This window comes from Perna viridis, chromosome 8, assembly GCF_037379345.1.
Source record: "Perna viridis isolate PV_CMFRI_1.1 ecotype Kerala chromosome 8, ASM3737934v1, whole genome shotgun sequence".
Taxonomy (NCBI): domain Eukaryota; kingdom Metazoa; phylum Mollusca; class Bivalvia; order Mytilida; family Mytilidae; genus Perna; species Perna viridis.
The window spans coordinates 47,287,796-47,306,966 of NC_142452.1; the positions used below are offsets into that span (position 1 = coordinate 47,287,796).

General features: G+C 32.2%; 1 protein-coding gene and 1 pseudogene across 1 annotated transcript in view; both read left to right on the forward strand.

The window, feature by feature from the left end:
• LOC148610770 (uncharacterized) overlaps nt 1–18,465 on the forward strand; it is a 29,915-nt gene extending 11,450 nt beyond the window's left edge. The window contains exons 2-8 of the mRNA XM_088596116.1: nt 7,650–7,820; nt 10,204–10,368; nt 11,153–11,311; nt 12,916–13,056; nt 13,650–13,783; nt 14,377–14,458; nt 16,865–18,465. Coding sequence (XP_088452242.1) covers nt 7,650–7,820; nt 10,204–10,368; nt 11,153–11,311; nt 12,916–13,056; nt 13,650–13,783; nt 14,377–14,458; nt 16,865–17,937 — 1,925 coding nt within the window. The 3' untranslated portion in view covers nt 17,938–18,465. The remainder of the gene's footprint in view (nt 1–7,649; nt 7,821–10,203; nt 10,369–11,152; nt 11,312–12,915; nt 13,057–13,649; nt 13,784–14,376; nt 14,459–16,864) is intronic.
• On the forward strand, nt 2,998–3,582 carry LOC148610772 (uncharacterized; annotated as a pseudogene).
• Nucleotides 18,466–19,171: the final 706 nt, after the last annotated feature.

Here is a 19,171-nt window from a genome sequence, read left to right on the forward strand (position 1 = left end):
TATTTGGGAATTTATTAACCAGGAAAAGATAGTTTTTTACTGTATTCCTTAAATCATGACTTGAGTCAGAAAACAATTCTATTCGTTTAGTTTTTTTTCTAGCTCTGAAGTTAGCTAGTTTCATGCAGCATCATGAAAAATTGTGTTTAAATTTTAACTGCTACATCGCAGTCTTCAGACTTGTCTGAGAAAATATTGAATTTTATTATTTATTTGGTGACTTAGGTTTTGTATTTTTCAATTGCTTCATTGTCCCAGATATACCTTCGTGGACAAGGATCCATAAAAATATTTTTGTTTTGTTTGTTTGGAAAACAGGTAAGTAAGTTCCAATTTATTAAGCAATTATCAGAAATAGCAGTTAGGTCTTTGACTTCAAATTTACAAACTTTTGAAAAAATATTTCTTGAAATAAGGGTGTAGTCTACTAAGCTACATCCATTGTATGTGTTTTATGTATATTTTCCTAATGTGTAGTCAATTTTGCGACCATTTACTATCTTAAGGCTGGTTTCTTTACAGAGATTAATCAATAATTTATCACTCTGGTTTAATGGTTTAGTATCCATATTATTTCTAGGAGTTGGGCTATCTAAAAAATAGTTTTGATCATCAGGGTTTGGATATTCAGTATCATCGTTAAAAACGAAGTCAGGTTTAGTATTAGTGTAGGTATTAAAATCGCCTTGGATAATTACATCACCTTGTGAACTATATTTCACAATATCATGGAGAAGTTTGGAATATAATTCTTCCATATCTTGGTTAGACAGAAATGAGTTTTCAGGTGAAAAATACAAGATGCCTAAAAAGTATCTTTTTTCTAAATTAAAGAATGATTTGTTAAATTTAATCCAAACAATATCGCTATCAAGAGAGTGCAATTTGGATATACCCTTGCTAATATAACTTTTAACATAAATGGAAATAGAAACTAAATTATATCCAGAAATTTCAATATCGGGGTTGTCACCGCCGCCCTATATGAACATTTTAAATTGCATTTAAAAATTCTGCATTGACAGATTTATCATTAGTAAAACCATTGACATTCCACATGGCAATGTCCAGGTTTCCTGTGTTTTTATAATACATTTTAGACATATTCATATAATATTCAATAGTCCAATAGCATGGTCGATTTGAGTATTTTCTAATATTTGAAGGAACCTTTTGTTTTCTCATTAAGATTTTGGAATTTTCTAAACATTACCATGTGTTATAATTGCAGTAAATACATGTTAAAAGTAAACATACAAATTTGTTTATGACTAAACATTCACAAATAAGTAGGAGTATGGGCGATACATTCAACTGCCATTATAAACATTTAAATATATGAGGAGGTGGGGGGATGAATAAAGAGGGAAGTTAAAATGATATCTTGACAGATCAAGAAGGATAAATCTGGTATAAAAAATAATTTCTGAAGAAAGAAAAAAAAATTCAAAAATTTGGGAATTTTAAACATACCGTTTTGAACTATGGGATATTTCAAGTTTTTACAATCAGATATAGGATCATATCATTATAATATATTTGTTTTCCAATTTTCACCTCAAATGAGATGTAAATAAATTTGTATCCAAATGCTTTGATTAGGACAAAATATGTTTCTATAAAACAGTCACTTATTGATAAGACAATTAACAAATACAGAAAAAAATCTGTGTTACTAAACCCATAATAATAACACTTAATACATGTTAAAAGTAAACATACAAGTTTGTTTATGACTAGACATTCATAATTGAGTATCTACTGCCATACTACTATAACCAACGATATATATGAAGAGTGAATAAAGGGGGTAGTTAAAATGATATCTTGACGAGTTAAGAAGGATAACGCCAGTATAAAAAATTAAATTCTGAAGAGAAAAAGAAATTTGGGAATAAAAAACAAACTGTTTGGAAATATGGGATAGTAAATATGGGATATTTCAAGTTATGAATGACATTCTTTTTAAATTTTCATCATAAATGAGATTTAAATAAATTTGTATCCAAATACACTGATCAGGACAAAATATGATTAGAATAAGATAAATACTCATTGATAAGACAAATTAACAAATACAAATGTACAGAGAAAATCTGTGTTTCTAAACCCATAAATATTGACACTAACTTAATTGTATCTGGTATCATGATATTCTATAATTAGTTAATGTAGTTCTGTGGTCCATTGTTGTATTGGTTGTGTGGAGGGCTCCACATCCAAGGGTTGTTTGGAGCGTAATGCATCATAGGATTTAGCAAAGGTGGTACGTTTTGTCTCGGCGGAAATAAGTATTGACGTGCTGGCTGATATTTCTGTCTAGCATGGTTGTTTGGGTGTTGGCCATGCATCATCGGCGGTTTATAAAGTGGCATAGTGGGATTAAAAAGTTGAGGTGCTGGATTGTACGGTGGCATTAGTCTGTAATCATACGGAGGAACTGGATTCTGCCACATAGGTGGGCTACCTCGAGATGGTCCCTCCCTTGTAGAGGTCTGACATTGGATATGAGTGAATCATACGTTTCAATGTTCAGTTCATTTTGGATATGTTGTACGAGTGCTGGTATCCCAATGTAAGTATTTAAGTAAATGCTATCATAATACTTGTAGTCCGAGGGATAAAATCCTTTCATAGGAGTAACTTTTGAGAATTTTGAAGTTGCTTTTGCTATGATATCATTGGCTCCCTGGACACGATTTTTCCTTTTCATGAGGGGTAGTACATAAATGACTGATTCAGGCCAACCAATTGTGGCTTCTTTAGTAATTCACTGAATTGATTCAGCTGTAATCCATTCTTTTGAATATCTGTCAAAGAACAATCAGTAAAGGTCAACCATTTAAATGCAAGACTTTGGCAATTGAGAATATGCATGAAATTATTCAAAATTTAATCCAATTAATTTTCTAACGGTCAGAAGAAATATATCAGACAGCAGCAAAAGAATATAGACCACAGATTATTTTTAGTTGATATGTGCCTCATGAAATGCCAATGTTCGATGAAACTGAAAAAGTAACTGGAATTGTTTGGAATGAAAAAAAAAACTGTTTTTAAAAAGGGTAGAACTTTCTTATTTTAATATAAGTGCTGCCATTTCATATTTGGTTAAAAAAGTTTAATAATGCTATACTTGTAGCACATACTGGGAAAATGTTTTGATTTTCGAGTTTTGTCAGCAGCTGTTTATTATTGTAGAATGTTTGAAAATTTTACAGAAACTGTAGTTGTACTTTTAGACTGATTAGCTTTATTAAAATCATAATTTCAAAAAATAGAAAAATACAGTCAACCTTATCTAGTACAGCATTTTTGTAAGGAATCTATAATGCACATAATCCTGAAGATGATGAACAAATGATTGACAAAATACTTAATGCAGCAAATATCACTGCTGAACAATTGTTTAAGTATTCATATCAAACAAATAGTCATCTGATACAGGAAAACTTTATCAAGACAAATTCTAAGAACTTGTCAAGTTTTCATCCCCTTATTGCTAGTGATGTAATGAAAATGACAACAGCAGAGAAGATTGATGGGTCATGTTTAAGCTGTGTTAGGCATTGGCTCATTTAATCCAAAGTTCTGTACGTGTCATTTAGTACTTCCGCATCCCATGCATTGCTTTGAAGCAGTGTGTATATAGTGAAAATGGTGACCTTTCTTTTTTACCATGCGATTACTTTGCGTGTCGTTCACCATGTTATGAAAATTGGATATTATTTTACTAATGACTAAAGTTCCTACTACTTTGTTAATTTTTTTTTCAAATTTTGTTTTATCTGAATCCTCATAAAAGTTCCTGCTTGTGTTTTCCTTATATCCCATTCAGTTTTGGAGTTAAAAAGGGTAAAAGAGGCCACACCCCAAAAAATTGATTCTTTTATTTTTGGTTTGAATTTGAAATATTTTCATTGAATTTAAATTTTTGTGCAACCTATTGTTCTGTCCATAATGAATTGTAATGATATTGTGTCCACACTGTCTCAATTGTTCAGGATTTTACCACTGCAGTTGTATTATGGTGCGCTCTGCGAAGCTTTTCGTTCTACTTTGGTTACAAGTGATTAGCAGTAGCTATAAGTGAAGAACTTGAATTTTCTTAGATTTCATCATTTCTTGCAATTGCACAATCAGAAATCCTAAAATTCTCTAGTTGATAGATATATTTGTATCAAATATTTTTGTCATAACTTATTTTGTTGCTTTTATTTATGCTTGATAAATAATGTTGGTATTATAAATGCATGTAACTAGCCTTCTGCGTTGATGGGGTTCTTGATTTTTGTTGGCCCGTTTCTTTCTTTAATCTTCTGATAAGTATTTTTCAAAGAAACGTACTTTTTTACTGAAGATTAATCATTTTCAAAAACCATCTCTTGATTAATATCAAATATAATAAATATGTATTGCAAGATATTACATGACTATAGACATTTTGAACTTAATTGTGCTTTTATGTGATGAAAACAATGTGAATGTAGAATTCAGAATAGATATTACTTCTAAATAAATTATATTATGCTTAGGTACCAGTATCGTATTGCATATCCCTGAGCGGGTGTACGTCAAAACATGGATGCTATAAAAATATAGTGCATTTTCTTTTTGCCTCTCTACAAACTAATGTTTTGTCAAAAGATATGAACAATGACTTATAAAATAGAGCAAACATCACACTGTAAGATGAAGAACTTTTTGGAAAAGAAAATCTAACACAATATCATAAAAATGTTCCACTGAAAAGGTTGGTTTGGTGAGTGCAAAACGAAAGTGAAAGTAGGGAAAATGGCTATTTATAGTTCAAGACTACTTTTCTGTCCGATCTTTGTGGACTCACCCTATTTTCTTTGCGGGAAATTATTTTTTCATATGTCCTTAGAAATGCTACATAAGTGAAAGTTTTTAATGAATCAATTTGCATATTTTTTTTAAAAATCCTAAAAATATGCACTTCAATATAGAAGTCTGTGGGAAAATTAATACGATACTGAGACCTTTATGCAGTTTTTTGGTTATTATATGTATGCATTTAACGATTCAGAGATAAATGTTTAGGGAACCTTTGTTAGATTTGCTGCCTTGATGCCAATCATAATATTTGTGATGAAAATACTTGCCACAAAGCATACCTTTCTATTCACTAACAAGACAAATGTCAAATAGCATCTTCATTTTAGGCAATACCTTAGTTGTTTATCCCAATTGGGTGTTACTCCAAAAATGTAAACAAGGACATAATTCCTATTTTTCATGTTTCATTGTTAACCCACTATGACATACGTTATATGTATGTACTCATAGTATGATGCTACAGTTCCGGTTACATTATGATAATGGATCATAAGTGTGAGAAAGCATATAACGTATACAAACATAAGTAGTAAATTTGTGCCCACTTGCAATAGGGAATCTCCCTAGAATTGTTGGTCCGGTATACATTTTTGCAATATATTTTTCGGTTTTTGCAGGAGGGGATGCTTAAAAGGTAAATTGATTTTACATGATTTGTCTTCTTTAAGATTTGACAGAAATCGTTGAGTTGGGGTGTTCTTAGCAAAATCTTGTTGGGACAGATATTAGGTTCAAATTTGAATTTAGTCCTAATATGACCTTGACCATTGACCTTCCAGTCTTAACATGCAGTATTTATCATCAAATCTAATTCTGTTGTAGGCCTAGGCTTACACAAACACTTTAAATTTATGACCATATCAACACGAACAATGCCAAAAATATATGATTTGAATTACCTATCTGTAATTAGTGATCATGACCTTGACATTATGAATCAATTTTTTTTTTAAATGACACGGTAAAAGTTACTAATTTTTGTTAATGGAAGGAAAGATATATTAAGTCAATTTTAGTTTCATTGTCAAATAATCTGATAAAGATATAATAACGGAAACCGCTAGAAAATAAAACACAACAATGTTAAGTAATTATTCTTTCTGTATTATTCTGTAACAATATTTCTAAAATACAATTGCAAATTATAACTTCATATTTTTCCTATAGTCTGACATGGATACCGATAAAGTTCTATTTGTTATATTTAAAAGTTATTTAGAATGTACTCGTTTGTGTAATTTGTCTACCCTTACATTTTTAGGACAAAATGCAGGGAGCATTGCAATCCTTCCCTGTAGTAAACCCTCAAATATTTTGTGGATTTTTATTCCATAGGAAGAACGTTTAGACCCCAATTATTACCACAAGTGATAAAAATTTTAGTGTTTTTAAGTGTTAGGTGCATCATTATCTTTATCATAAATGCCTAAAATATGAGTTCTACAATGTCAGCATGCTGTGAATGAGAATTCTTGTTGATACTGAAACCAGTTTTCTAAGGGTAGGGGTAATATATTTTGAAAAATCCTTTTTTCAACATTTTTCATGGTACTTTTATGTAGAAAATAAAATTATCTATCGAATGATACCAAATTTGAGACGTTGTAGTTGAGCAATAACTTGTAGAGTCGAATTTATGTGTCTTTTGACCGAAAATTCGAACATATCATTTTTCGCACTTTTTGATAAATCCTGACTACGAAAATTGCCAAAATTCATTAATAGAACCCCAGAAGTATAGATTATGATAATACTAAACAAAATATAGCAAATCCATTTTTTTAAATGAAGGGATTTTGACATTGACGAATATATCAATTTCAGCGATTTTTTGGCGGGGTAGGGATGCAATTTTTTAATTTATGTCAAAACTGTGCTACGGCAACTTTCTTGGCACCATTGTAAATCTGAGAAATTGGACTTTCCGAATAATTGTTTACTTTTTCTACACATGCTATCCCAGGAAGGCTAAGTCGCCCAAACAAATGAGTCTAAAACATCTTGCCTTTTTGACCCTGTGCATGGGCTTATACTGAAAAAGAGTCCAAGAATATTTTTGGCGACAAATTGATTCGGTAATGGGAGGTATAAAGGGACCTAAAAATCGCCATGAAGTTGACGAGTGTGTGTGTGGGGGAGTGGGGGTTGCTGCTACGGTGGACCCTCCCAGCCCATGGACTAATCTGTTTATCTAGTGATAAAGATTTTTATTTCATTTTTGTATCTGTTTTTCTAATGACCCAGCTCTTAATTTTTGTTTAAATATATCAATCTAATGACACAGATCCTGATTTTATTTTCGGGTTTATGTTTAACTTTGAAACAGCTCCTATTATATTTTCATATTTGTTTATCTAATGAAATAGCTTAGCTTGTTACATGCTTGCTAACTTATTTGTATTTGTACTGCAATTGTTCTATGTGAGCCACCGAAATTGTTTTGGTGATATACGGTCACTGACACTCAGTATATAACACATTGGGTCCGGCTAATTTCCTACCCTGTAAAACGTTGCGTCATTTTTGGGGGTCACGGGGAGGGGGGTTGAGAAATATAACAAAGACATTGTATGAACTTATTTAAAAAATGATTAGGATTTCAGTATAAAGAAAATAGCAGTTTATTGTTTAGAAAAGAAAAAAAAACCTATATACGAATTCGGCAAGAATATTATCGGGGAGGCTTTGCGTTTTACCCCAACTCTAAGCACCATGCGAGTATTGTTTTATACTGTTTTGGCTACAGCTTATCATACATTTTAGTATCCTACATGTATTTGTATTTCCAGTTTCTTGTCAGAAGTGTGCTCCTCCATCAAACCTAAAAGGGGGTAAGGTGCGTGTTAGAGCCAGAGGAAGAATAGCCAAGTTTCGTTGTTATAGAAGATTTACTCTATACGGATCTAAAATTATCATATGTTCATCTGGCAAATGGAATAAAGAGCCACCTATCTGTATACGTGCGTATATTATGATTGATCGTATTTCACCATATGACACCGACCATTTTATTAACGAGGGGGAGGGGTGTGGGGTCTTTTTGAACATTTTTCCAAAATTTCTGAAAAAAGTACTTAACAAAGAAGAATTTTTAAATAGTATTAATTTCGGTTCGGTTACTGCTTCATGAAATAAAGATGAAGATTTACTGTAGAAAAAAAACAAACAAACAAAAACAAAAACAAAAACAAAACAAAAAAACAAAAAACAAAATAAAAACAAATATAAAAAAAAATAATAATAATAATAACAAAGATTTCTTATTCAACATCAAATCCAAGGTACCCCCAGAATAAAAATTATGAATGTCTTTGTACAAGGAGCTATGTATTCTATTTAACCTTTAAATCTAAATGAGGTATAAGCATAGACTACTTATAATTACAATGAAATATAAACCATTTACATTTTTACATAAATAATACAACATCTTAAAGGAAGTTGACGTCCCCCCCCCTTACACCCCCCTCCACAGGATTCTTACATGTACCACAAGTCACAAGTATATTTTGTATGATATACATTTCAGAGATTTTGATTGGAGTATTTAGGAAAAAACAACTAGCAACAACAATATTACTTGTATTTATAATGAAATTGTGATTTCGATTTTTTTTCTTTGAACTCAAAATATGCATATTTTTTCACAGTAGCACCAAAAGTGTTTTTATGTGTTCTTTCATATAAGGAAATCACAAATATTTCAATAGCACAAGATGGTTGAAAGTATAATTTTAGGTGAAAACATTGGGTTAAAAATCCGAAACCCACTAAATTATTTCTGCTAAGTCTTACATGTATAAACCGATTTCTGAATATTGTCAGTACGCGTGCTTTTGTTTCTAAAAAGGCCATCGAAATTATGTTTCTTGAGGAAAGTTTTAGAGTTCATCTTCCTCATATTACATGCATCAAAAATAAAGAATACATTTTTTTCAAGTTACTAGTCAACGAAAGATAAGTAAATAAATCCGTAATCGTTAGAAAAAATTATAAAAATGTAGATTATAATATGATGTGTGCCTATTAGAGCATTTCTTTTATTTTGTTGAAAAAATTTAGACGCATTTATTTTAGTCCATATCCTTTGAAAATGGTACATGTAATCGCTTTGACAGACCTCCTTGTTTTGTTTGTTAACATTGAAATTTTTTTCTGGAATTTTTCGAAAAATAAACAAATAATTCGTGACGATCATTAACACCCTCATGTAAGCTTCAGTTCTTTCAATCCTTTATCAATCTGTCAATGTTCATGGAGATGCGAACGCGATCGATTGTGCCGAGAATGCTCAAAAGTTAAATTTTGCACACGGAAGAAGTTCCGCATATCGTGTTATCTCCACATTCCACTGATGTTTAAAAACGAATTAAATCAAACCTCATACATTAGTGTCTTTTTTCCTATCAAATTACTTCCCTAATTAGTACGAATGACTTAATTTAATGATAAATGAAGATGAGGAAGTAATCAACCAACATGTAAACTAAATGTATCTACATAAGTAAAAACTGATAAAAAATCCCTGTAATAACCATGGTCCAATGTAATAAATGTCAGATAAATCTATTTTAATTTCTATTGTTTCATCTGTAATTGTATTGTATATGTATGTTAATTATTTGCAATTGTTATGTATGATGTATATACCAGAAATGGCCAATGATTGGTTTCTAAGAACAATTCTGTTTTAAGAATCGGGCAATGAGTGGCACATAATTTTCCCCAATTTATTAAATTTTGCCTAAAATATATTCAGTACATATAGAAAACAAACAAAAAGCTACTTAAGTTTATCCTGAAGCATCTATGACGTAAATATTTTTTGACTGCTTATATAGGAAAGAGTGCGGAAATTTTCCCGCTATATTTCCATAGTGCATTTCAACTAAATTTGATCTATCAATATCTTAAAAAGGCAAATTTTACAGATACTTTGACGGTTATTTCTGGTGGTTATCAGGTATAATGAATTGGTTATTGCAATAAAATTTCTGCGTTTTTTTCCTTCATGTGCCACATCTTATATACATTTTGCCCGATTCTTAGACGGTACTTAATAGATTATTATATTCTATTCAGGTAGTGTATATAATGTTTCAAAGCTTTACACCTCTCAGACTACCAACCTCAATGTTAAACCCCGCCCCTTTATGCAAATTAGTATCGAACAGCCAAAACAGTTTCGCGGATTCGTACATTTTTGCAATGCTCTATCCTTGTGATTTTTTTCACATCCTGCATAGCAGGTACTATACATTGTACTTAGCTAGCAAAAGGGTGCGTAGTAATCAGAAAAGAGAAGAGATTGGCTTTATATTACCCACGTTTTCATTGTAACAGGAAGTGGGTGTAAAAAGATTGTTCCCGCTAAAGGAATGAAATTGACTGAGGATGTAAAAGGCGCTGTAAATAGGTTCAAGTGTGATGCTCCGATGAATTTAGTGGGAGATAAAGAGCTGACATGTAACGGAAAAATATGGAGCGGCCCGGCACCAACATGTGAATGTAATACGCTATATTGTTATCATTTTATAAAGAAAAACATATTAGATTGAATTCAGTTATGTTAACAATGACGGCTTTATCATGATAAATTGTTTAGCCCAAAAACAGTGATAAGAATGTTATGTTTAAAATTCAGTTTAAAGTCTTACTAAAGCCAGAAAGTAAAATTAAGAAATAAATCACGGAAACTCCATTATATCATTGTTATACTACGGGCTGGCCATTTATGTCGCACTGTTGTACACCGAGGAATAGCGGAGGGTTAAATAACGACATAAATGGCAAGCCCGTGGTAAAACGATGATTAAATGGAGTTTCCGTGATTTAGTTCGATTTTAATAGATGTAGGTTCTTTATATTTGTGAATAGACACAGCCTATGTGTTGCATGATTTGTTGGTCACGTATTTATCACTTGTTTATCATTGCTCTGGTCAAAAGAGCTTTTAAGCACGTCATATTAGAATATCTCTATCCTGATCATACTTTTTTACACAAAACGTTGTTAATGCTTTTTGTTTATCCTACCGGTGTACCTGGTCCATGCTCCCAGCTTTTATTGGAGTCCAAGTTGCTCATTTGCTTTTGTTACTTTGTATGTATGATCGTAATTACTTTATGTTCTTTATTGTGTATGTCTGTTTTCCATGTCTGGTCTTTGTCCCTGGATTACATTCTTTTGATTACCGCTATAACTTTGGTTCCCTTGATTACTCTTTTAAAGTTAGGTTACAAATTCAAATACCAGCATGGCTATTGTGATCATGAATTTTGGTATTCTGTAGATGTTGATCCAGTGGATTTCTGCGATTTTGAAAACGACAATTTATGTGGATGGCAACATGATCCTACAGCAGAAATTCAATGGATAAGAAACCGTGGGATGACCCCGACTCGCCGAACAGGCCCGTCTTATGACCACACTCTAGGAAAAGACGGCAATGGTATGATTCTGAAGAAATGTTTTTAATGTTAATATAATTAAGCTCTTAAATACTTATCATTTATTTATTTTTACCATATTTCTATTTCATTTGACAATATTTCTCATATTAAAAGATTCATTTTAATATTATACAAGTTGAAATATTTTTTTTGAATTTTTGTACATGTTATAATATGTACAGGGTATTGTTATAACATGTACAAAATTACAACTTGTACACAACATTTCATAAATAACATATAACTAAGAGGGTGATCGAGCAGCTTGTTACCCCGAGACAATTGTCACCCCGAGGCGCAGCCGAGGATGACAATGTATTTTCAAGGGGTGACTATATGTTATTTATTCTATCATGCTGAATGTTCCATTGTCATTCTTTTTCAAAGTAAGCCCTAACAATCAGTTTTAGATGCTTGCCTATTGTATTCATTTCTTAATAAAAATTGTTTTATTTTCTTTCAAGTTGCCATTCATTGGAAATTGTAAACGTCATACAACTGTTTATCACACCACTTTTTGTGATCTTAATAAGGGTAACCACCGAAAATTACCGAACACAAATCCGATTCATAATCAGATCAAGTCCAAAAATAAAGCTGGATGAGTTTGTTTGTATGTTTATTTTGTTTGTATTTTATCTGTTATACAATTATTTAATCAAACTGTTACGGGGCAGAATAAACAACAACAACAAAATAAAACAAAAACAAAAAAGGTCAAGAATGCAGTGCATGGAATGGCATAAATTCTCAGTTGACCACTTTCGTTTCCAGTTCCAAACTCAGTCACTTTTGTAATTTGACAATACAATTAAAAATGTTTGGGTACAGACTCGTCGAAGATTTGGCATTTTTTTTAAAGATATTTATACGTCTGCTGAATTTCATTTATTAATCGATGTTACGTACATCAGTTACTGATATGGACGATGCGTATATTGATTACTGACAACGATTGACATTTTAGTTATTTTATTTGCCGATCAATTATCTTAACTATCTTACTGACATTATACATTTTGAGCCCCCTCCCTCCGAAAAAAAGGAAAATCGAACAGGACTGCCTACACGTGAAATCGCATTAATATTCTTCGGTTTCATGTTTCACTTATCATTTTATGTAGTTAAATTATCTTCATGGGTAAAAGAGTAACCAAGGGAACCAACATTCTAGCGAAAATCAAAAGAATGTAATCAAGAAACAAAGACCAGACATGGAAAACAGAAACACACACAACAAATGAAATAAAATAACCAAAAGAATACGGACGAAGCAACAGAAGTAATTGAGCAATTCGGACACAATTAAAACTGGAATTCCAGGACATTTACCCTTCCGTGCACCTGGTCCTCAAACCAAGAAATCAGTAAAGTCCGGATTGTATATGTATTATTTCGCTTCTGTGTGTTTTGAATTTCATTCAGTCAAGTTTTGGTATTTATGATATTTTGTTTTTTTCCCTTTTTGTCTAGTCTTTGTTCCTGGATTGTGCTATAATTCTTTGTACTTTTGCGTACAGTATCAACAGTTCTTTCTCATGTAGACTTGTGGTCTCTTTGACACATTACACGGTTCTACTTCCTCTAATTTTCTAAAATACAGGTCATTATATGTACATGGAATCTTCACATCCGACAAATGAGGGAGACAGTGCACGACTACTGTCGCCATTTTATGGATCAGCGACGAGTGGAAAGTGTTTCCGGTTTTGGTACCATATGTACGGACAAGCCGGCATAGGGCGTACGTATTTACAAACTAGATAATTTGATATCGTGATTATTTTAAGATTCAATGTATAGTGGAATCTGAATCGAACCAAGGATAAACCGGAAACCTGTGTAAACAATACATCCTATGGAGTCCATCCATGTCACTGTCAATACATTTTAAACCTAACACCCACCTTAATCAAACAGAACTTTTATACAAAAACGGTTCGGTTTAGACAGGTTCCACTGTATTAATCACGAATATCAGATGTCAGATTACTGTACACTAACACATAACATGAATTGATATCAGACGAAAATGACTGCGCGCGGAACGAGTGCACGAGCCACCCGCGCCTGTATATCTTTTATTGGTCATTTATCGATAAATAGGTATGGTCAATTCATGTCACAAATCATTTATAGCACCGCCTTCCTCATTATCCAAATAAACTTCCTGCTCTTCGGGCTCAAAGTCTATTTGAATAACTCGTAAGATCGTGCTATAAATATAACATGAAGGAAAATGAAACGGTGTCTGGTTTAGACACATTTCGATTTTTTAGGGTCCCGTTTAGTCCGGTTTCTTTGTAGTAAAATAATTAATGTATCAATTATTTGCAGAGGTTGGAAGACTGACAATGTATGTGGAGGAGACTGGTAAACCAAAAACTAATATGTTAAGTATATCAGGCGATCAAGGCGATGCATGGATAGAAGGAAACTTTAAAATTGGAAAGAGAGAGAAACCATTTAGGGTATGACTTACACTGTATGCTATCTATTCTGACCAAACTTAGACAAATACTTATCAAGGGTGAACAAAATTAAGACTCTTTTTTTTTGCTCTCGATATTCAATGATATGAAGAACAGCTATTAGGGCAGCAACCATTGATTTTCTGGGTGGGGTGGGGGTGGATGTGAGGGGTTTAAATTCTTTTTCTTTTCCAAATATTTCTAGAGAAGCAGAGTACACTTACCCTACCGGTGCACCTGATCCATACTCCCAGCTTTTCATTTACTTTTGTTTCTTTGTTTGTGTTATTTTGGTTATTCCATGTTCTTTGTTTTTGTGTGTCTATTTTCTCTGTCTAGTCTATCCTGTCCTTCGAATATTTTGACTTACCGCTTGAATCTTGGTTCCTTTCGAATACCCTTTCGTACTCCGAAAGCCTTGAACGTCCGACACTCTTCCTAATAATCAAAACAACAGTTAAAATTATTACAAAAACATATTAAAAATCGTGTATTATGTATAATATACATATTTTCTTTCTACTCTTTGTTTTTTATCGCCTGGACTTTGTAACATTTCTTTTATGTAAGGATATGCATTTTTTCTTTTGCAGTTTGTCATCGAGGGAACGAAGATGAAAAGTTATCTTGGAGATATTTCTGTAGATGATGCTGAAATATACAATTGTTCAGAGGGTAAGGAAATTTTTCGTACCGTTTCTTGTAAAAAAAGAAGATGCTGTATACTTGCATATAAAATCGGACAAACATTCAACGAAAATATCACAGAAAGTTATTGTAACATTTTAAATCAAACGTATGCCAAAAATGAAGCTTCAATCTGCTAGTTCGAAGTTCAAAATATCCGATAGAAGCCCTTTGTCTCCAGTTGATATTCATGTGAAAGTTCGAATCTCACGGTAAATCTGTCACATATTTTACTTTCAGAATTCTGGTGAAATACTTGACTGTGTTTAAGAAAGAAAAAAAAACTAGTTCCAATGGTACAGAATAAAATGTTCAAATATTGTTTTTAGTGTATACCTGCCTTTTTTTGTAAATGTTTTATATTTTTTTGAAAAAAAAACAACCTCAAATTTCAAGACCTGGGTACGGTTGTTCAAAAGTATATTTAACCACTGGACAATTAAAAGACATCTACTGGATACATTTTTTTACATTTATTCAGCGGATGGTTTTGAGCAGATGGGAATTGGTACTTACATATAATATCCATTTCACACATTTCACTCCCGCAAAAACAGTGATGTAAACTTTTCACCCAGTTGTTTACAGTTACCAGGAAGTAAAAATATATTAAAAAAAAAACATTTCGAGGGACATTACTTTTAACAAGATGTGTTATTTGAATGGTCTTTTGTAGAAATGTGGTTTAAATGGTCATTTAAATCATTTCAGTGCTGATTGATTGATTGATTGATTTTTGGTGTTTAACGTCTAAGCAACAGTATTTCAATTATGCGGGCGATGAACATGAAATTGATGATAAAATGAACATGATATGATGATGAAATGAAAAAAGAAATGGCTACCATCGCTTTTACAACTATAGATAGAGCCGATTAAATTGGGAAACGGTATTATCTGCTATATTCCAGTCATTTTCAGCATCGTATATTCAAAACAAAGTTTCGAAGAATATGGTTATCAGCAGCCCCTATTTACTTCGAGTAATGAAATTGGTGACTTTTCATTCTAAATTGTCAACTTTCCTTTCATCTGTGGCAACATCCCGTTAGCACCTGCGCTCGGAATGATCATATCACAACTCATACGTTATGCCAAAGCTTGCCGGGACTCCGCAGACTTTTTGTATCTTTCTAGAATTCTAACAAATAGGCTTATGGACCAGGGTTATTTTGCTACATAATTGAATTCATCACTTCAAAAGTTTTATGATCGTCATCATGAACTCGCGGATCGTTACGGTGTATCCATCTGCGAAATGAAAACTGATTTGTTCAATGTGTCATAGTTTTCCTTTCCTCTTTCGTCTACCCCGGACTTGACTTTTTATGAGCAACTCGGCGGATGTTTCTAGAGAGAACGCTTACCCTACCGGTAAGCTTTTCGTTACTTTGTATGTATGATTTTAGTTACTTTATGTTCTTTGTTGTGTATGTCGGTTTTCCATGTCTGGTCTTTGTCCCTGGATTACATTCTTTTGATTACCAGTATAACCTTTGTTCCCTTAATTACTCATTAACAACCGTATCACGTTGTCGATAGAATACTGCTATTTGCAATGTCAATTTTCACTGAATGAGAGGATTGGCTACGCAAAAACGGGAAACAGGAAAATAATGACGTAGTATTTCAAGGAAATATTTTGAAAGCTGATTAACATTTAGAAATTGTCAATTCTGGTATTTTGTCTGGAAGAAACACTTGATTTCTGCTTCCATTTTTGACTTTTTTTGCAACACACCACTGCCTGTCCCTTCATGTTATTTGTGTTCTTTTCCTGTTTCTGGTAACCACTATCTTAATTATAATAATAATAAAAAACCAAACCCTTTGTTTCGATGCTTGACAAATACATGTTGAACAGTTTCACTGTACATAATCCCAACAGCCGTTCTGGTTTTCGATAATTAACAACGATTGACGTAAAGTGATCGTAATTTCTGTAATTCCAAAGACTACCTGTTGTGTAAATACTGTGTATCTGACATGTGTGTCTTTCATTTTTAGCAGCGGGTTGGTTTGAAATCTATTGTAAAAGCTGTGAAACTTGTGTTTTAAATAACGTCATTTATTAATCACTATATAAGAAATCTGGTATTCCACGTGCTATATTGTAAGAAGCTATGTATCAAGTGCCCGGCAAATAACAAAAAACAAAAACAAAAAAAAAACAAAAAAACAACAAACATAAAAACGTGAAACAAAAAAACTGAAGTTTCTTAAATTTCTTGTGACATTATGAATTCTGATTGGAGTTTTTTTTTCAAGTTTTTTGGCTTTGAGTGTAGTATTGAAGTTAATTAGAAAGCATTGGACAACTACTTGTGTATAAAAATACTAGATAGTTTTTTTTACTTTAAAATCGCATAAAACATTTTGAATATCCTCTTTTAGAATTCCCAATAACAACAGAAGCAGAAATTGAATCAACAGTCGTTTTGTCTACAACTCAAGAAGCGTTTCCAGATGGCAAATCAACCCAACCCATCCAGTCAACTCAATTTTCGACCAAATATTCTGAATCAACTGAATCAACAACATTATCACCAGTAGAGACAACGACAAGAAAAAGTGACATGATAACGCATACAAGAAAGACAACACCAACAACTAAAATTACAACATCTAAAATATTAACAACGTCAACATGGAAACCAACAATTGTGATGACATCAACAGAACCAAATGCTGAAACTACCAGAGCCGTTACTTTAGAAACGACGATTAAAACGACAATCGTACCGACAACCGAACCGATAACAACAGAAGAAAAAGAAACAAAGACAATAATGACAACCCGTAAGCCAACAACAACAACAACAAAACTAACAACAACTCCAATGACAGATAAACCAATAAAAACCACGGTGCCAACACAACCAACTACAAACCCTTCTAAAGCCACAATAGCAACAAAACCAACAACATCGACATTACTACCGACAATGACAACAAGATTAGTGAAAACAACTGTAAAAACAACACAAGAAACAACATATGAATATACTGTGAAGATAACGACGAAACCTTTAACAAAAAGAACAACTCAAGGGACCGAGAAGACAACAACGACGACTAAAACATGTCCTCCATCGACATCAAAAGAACCACCGGAGATAACAACAGGTAGAGGAGTAACAAACAGTACAATAACAACCAAGTCTCTGATGTTGGAAACAACAACGGTAACACCGAAAACTCCGGATGTGATGCAAGCAACGGAAAGTTTGAAAAATAGTACTGACTCGCAATTATCAATCAATCAATCAAATAATACAACAATAGTTAATTCAACAAATAATAAAAGTGAAACAGACGTTAAGAGAATACATCCACATAATTTATCAGACGTTTCTCCTGTAAAACCCATAATGATAGGGGTCGGGGTAGGAATAGCTATTGGATTAATTATAGTGATAGGAGCAATATGGGTCATTTTTAAAAAATGTAGATATTTGTGTGAGTAACATATGCAGTTGATTTCTGGACAAATAATTTTTTTCTTTATGTAATTCAATAATAATATGCTGGAAATGTTATCTTAACAGAAAATATCGCTAATCTGCAATCCTTTGTGATAAAAATATGCATTTTAAATTGCTAGGTATGCTTAAAAATGCATGTAAATGTGCTGCAGCTTGATAAAGTTATACAACAATCTTTGCATAATACAGAATATTCTGTTTCTGCTTTGGTGTTTTACTTTTCTATCCATTGACTTCTTTTGAATTTAGAAACTTTTTGTTTTAAAATATCAACTATCTACGAATACAAAATATTAAAATAGTTGTGTTAGGTGTGCCGTTTTAATATGTTCCTTGTGTTACTTTGTAAAACAAAATTGAAGTTAGGGTTATCCTTCTTTATGAATTTAAATCAAAAATAGTTTCTACTGGTAGAAGCACTTCTGTTTGCAATTATGGGTATTTTAGCAGACAAAATTAGGCAGTATTAACATCAAACTTGAGTTTAAAGATATGTACAGTTATAGCGTAATTTATTCTTTCCACAATGTTATTGCAATAATAAGCAGTCTACATATTAAATTCACATTCTTGTATGACCAGTGTTTTTGTTTTAGAACACTTACCATGACACAAGATAAACAATGCTGTCAGGGACAATATATTTCTTATAAAGTGCAATTTACATACCCGTATGTCACTTGTGTTTCCATGAAAGAAGTAACACAAATGACAAATCAATAGTTTCTTCTTAGTTATTAAATGAAAAATGATCAATTTGGCAAGATGATAAAGATACAAATACCATATACACTCATTTTCTTCATAGTCATAATTTATTCTTTGTCACAAAAGTTGTTTTACCTATAATAATAGAAAAAGTAACTAAAGTGACAAATGCAGTAACACAAATTACATAAACCAGGCCAACAAAATGGAGTAAAACTACAAGGAATGACATATAATATTTTTACAATTCCGAAAACGCAATTACAGTTTTAATTCATATATGTCTAATTATAAATTAAAAATACATACAAAACCTTGATTTCATGCTCAATCGAACAGCAATAATCCGGTAACACAAGTGAAAAATGATCATGCACACACATATAAATTGATAACTAGATTATGGATGCAAAACCTCGGCAGAAACATTAGTGTTGTGCAATGTTAGAATGTTCGAGTCTCAGGCTTTACAATTCTAAAATTAAAACAAATAATATGTTCTTGACTT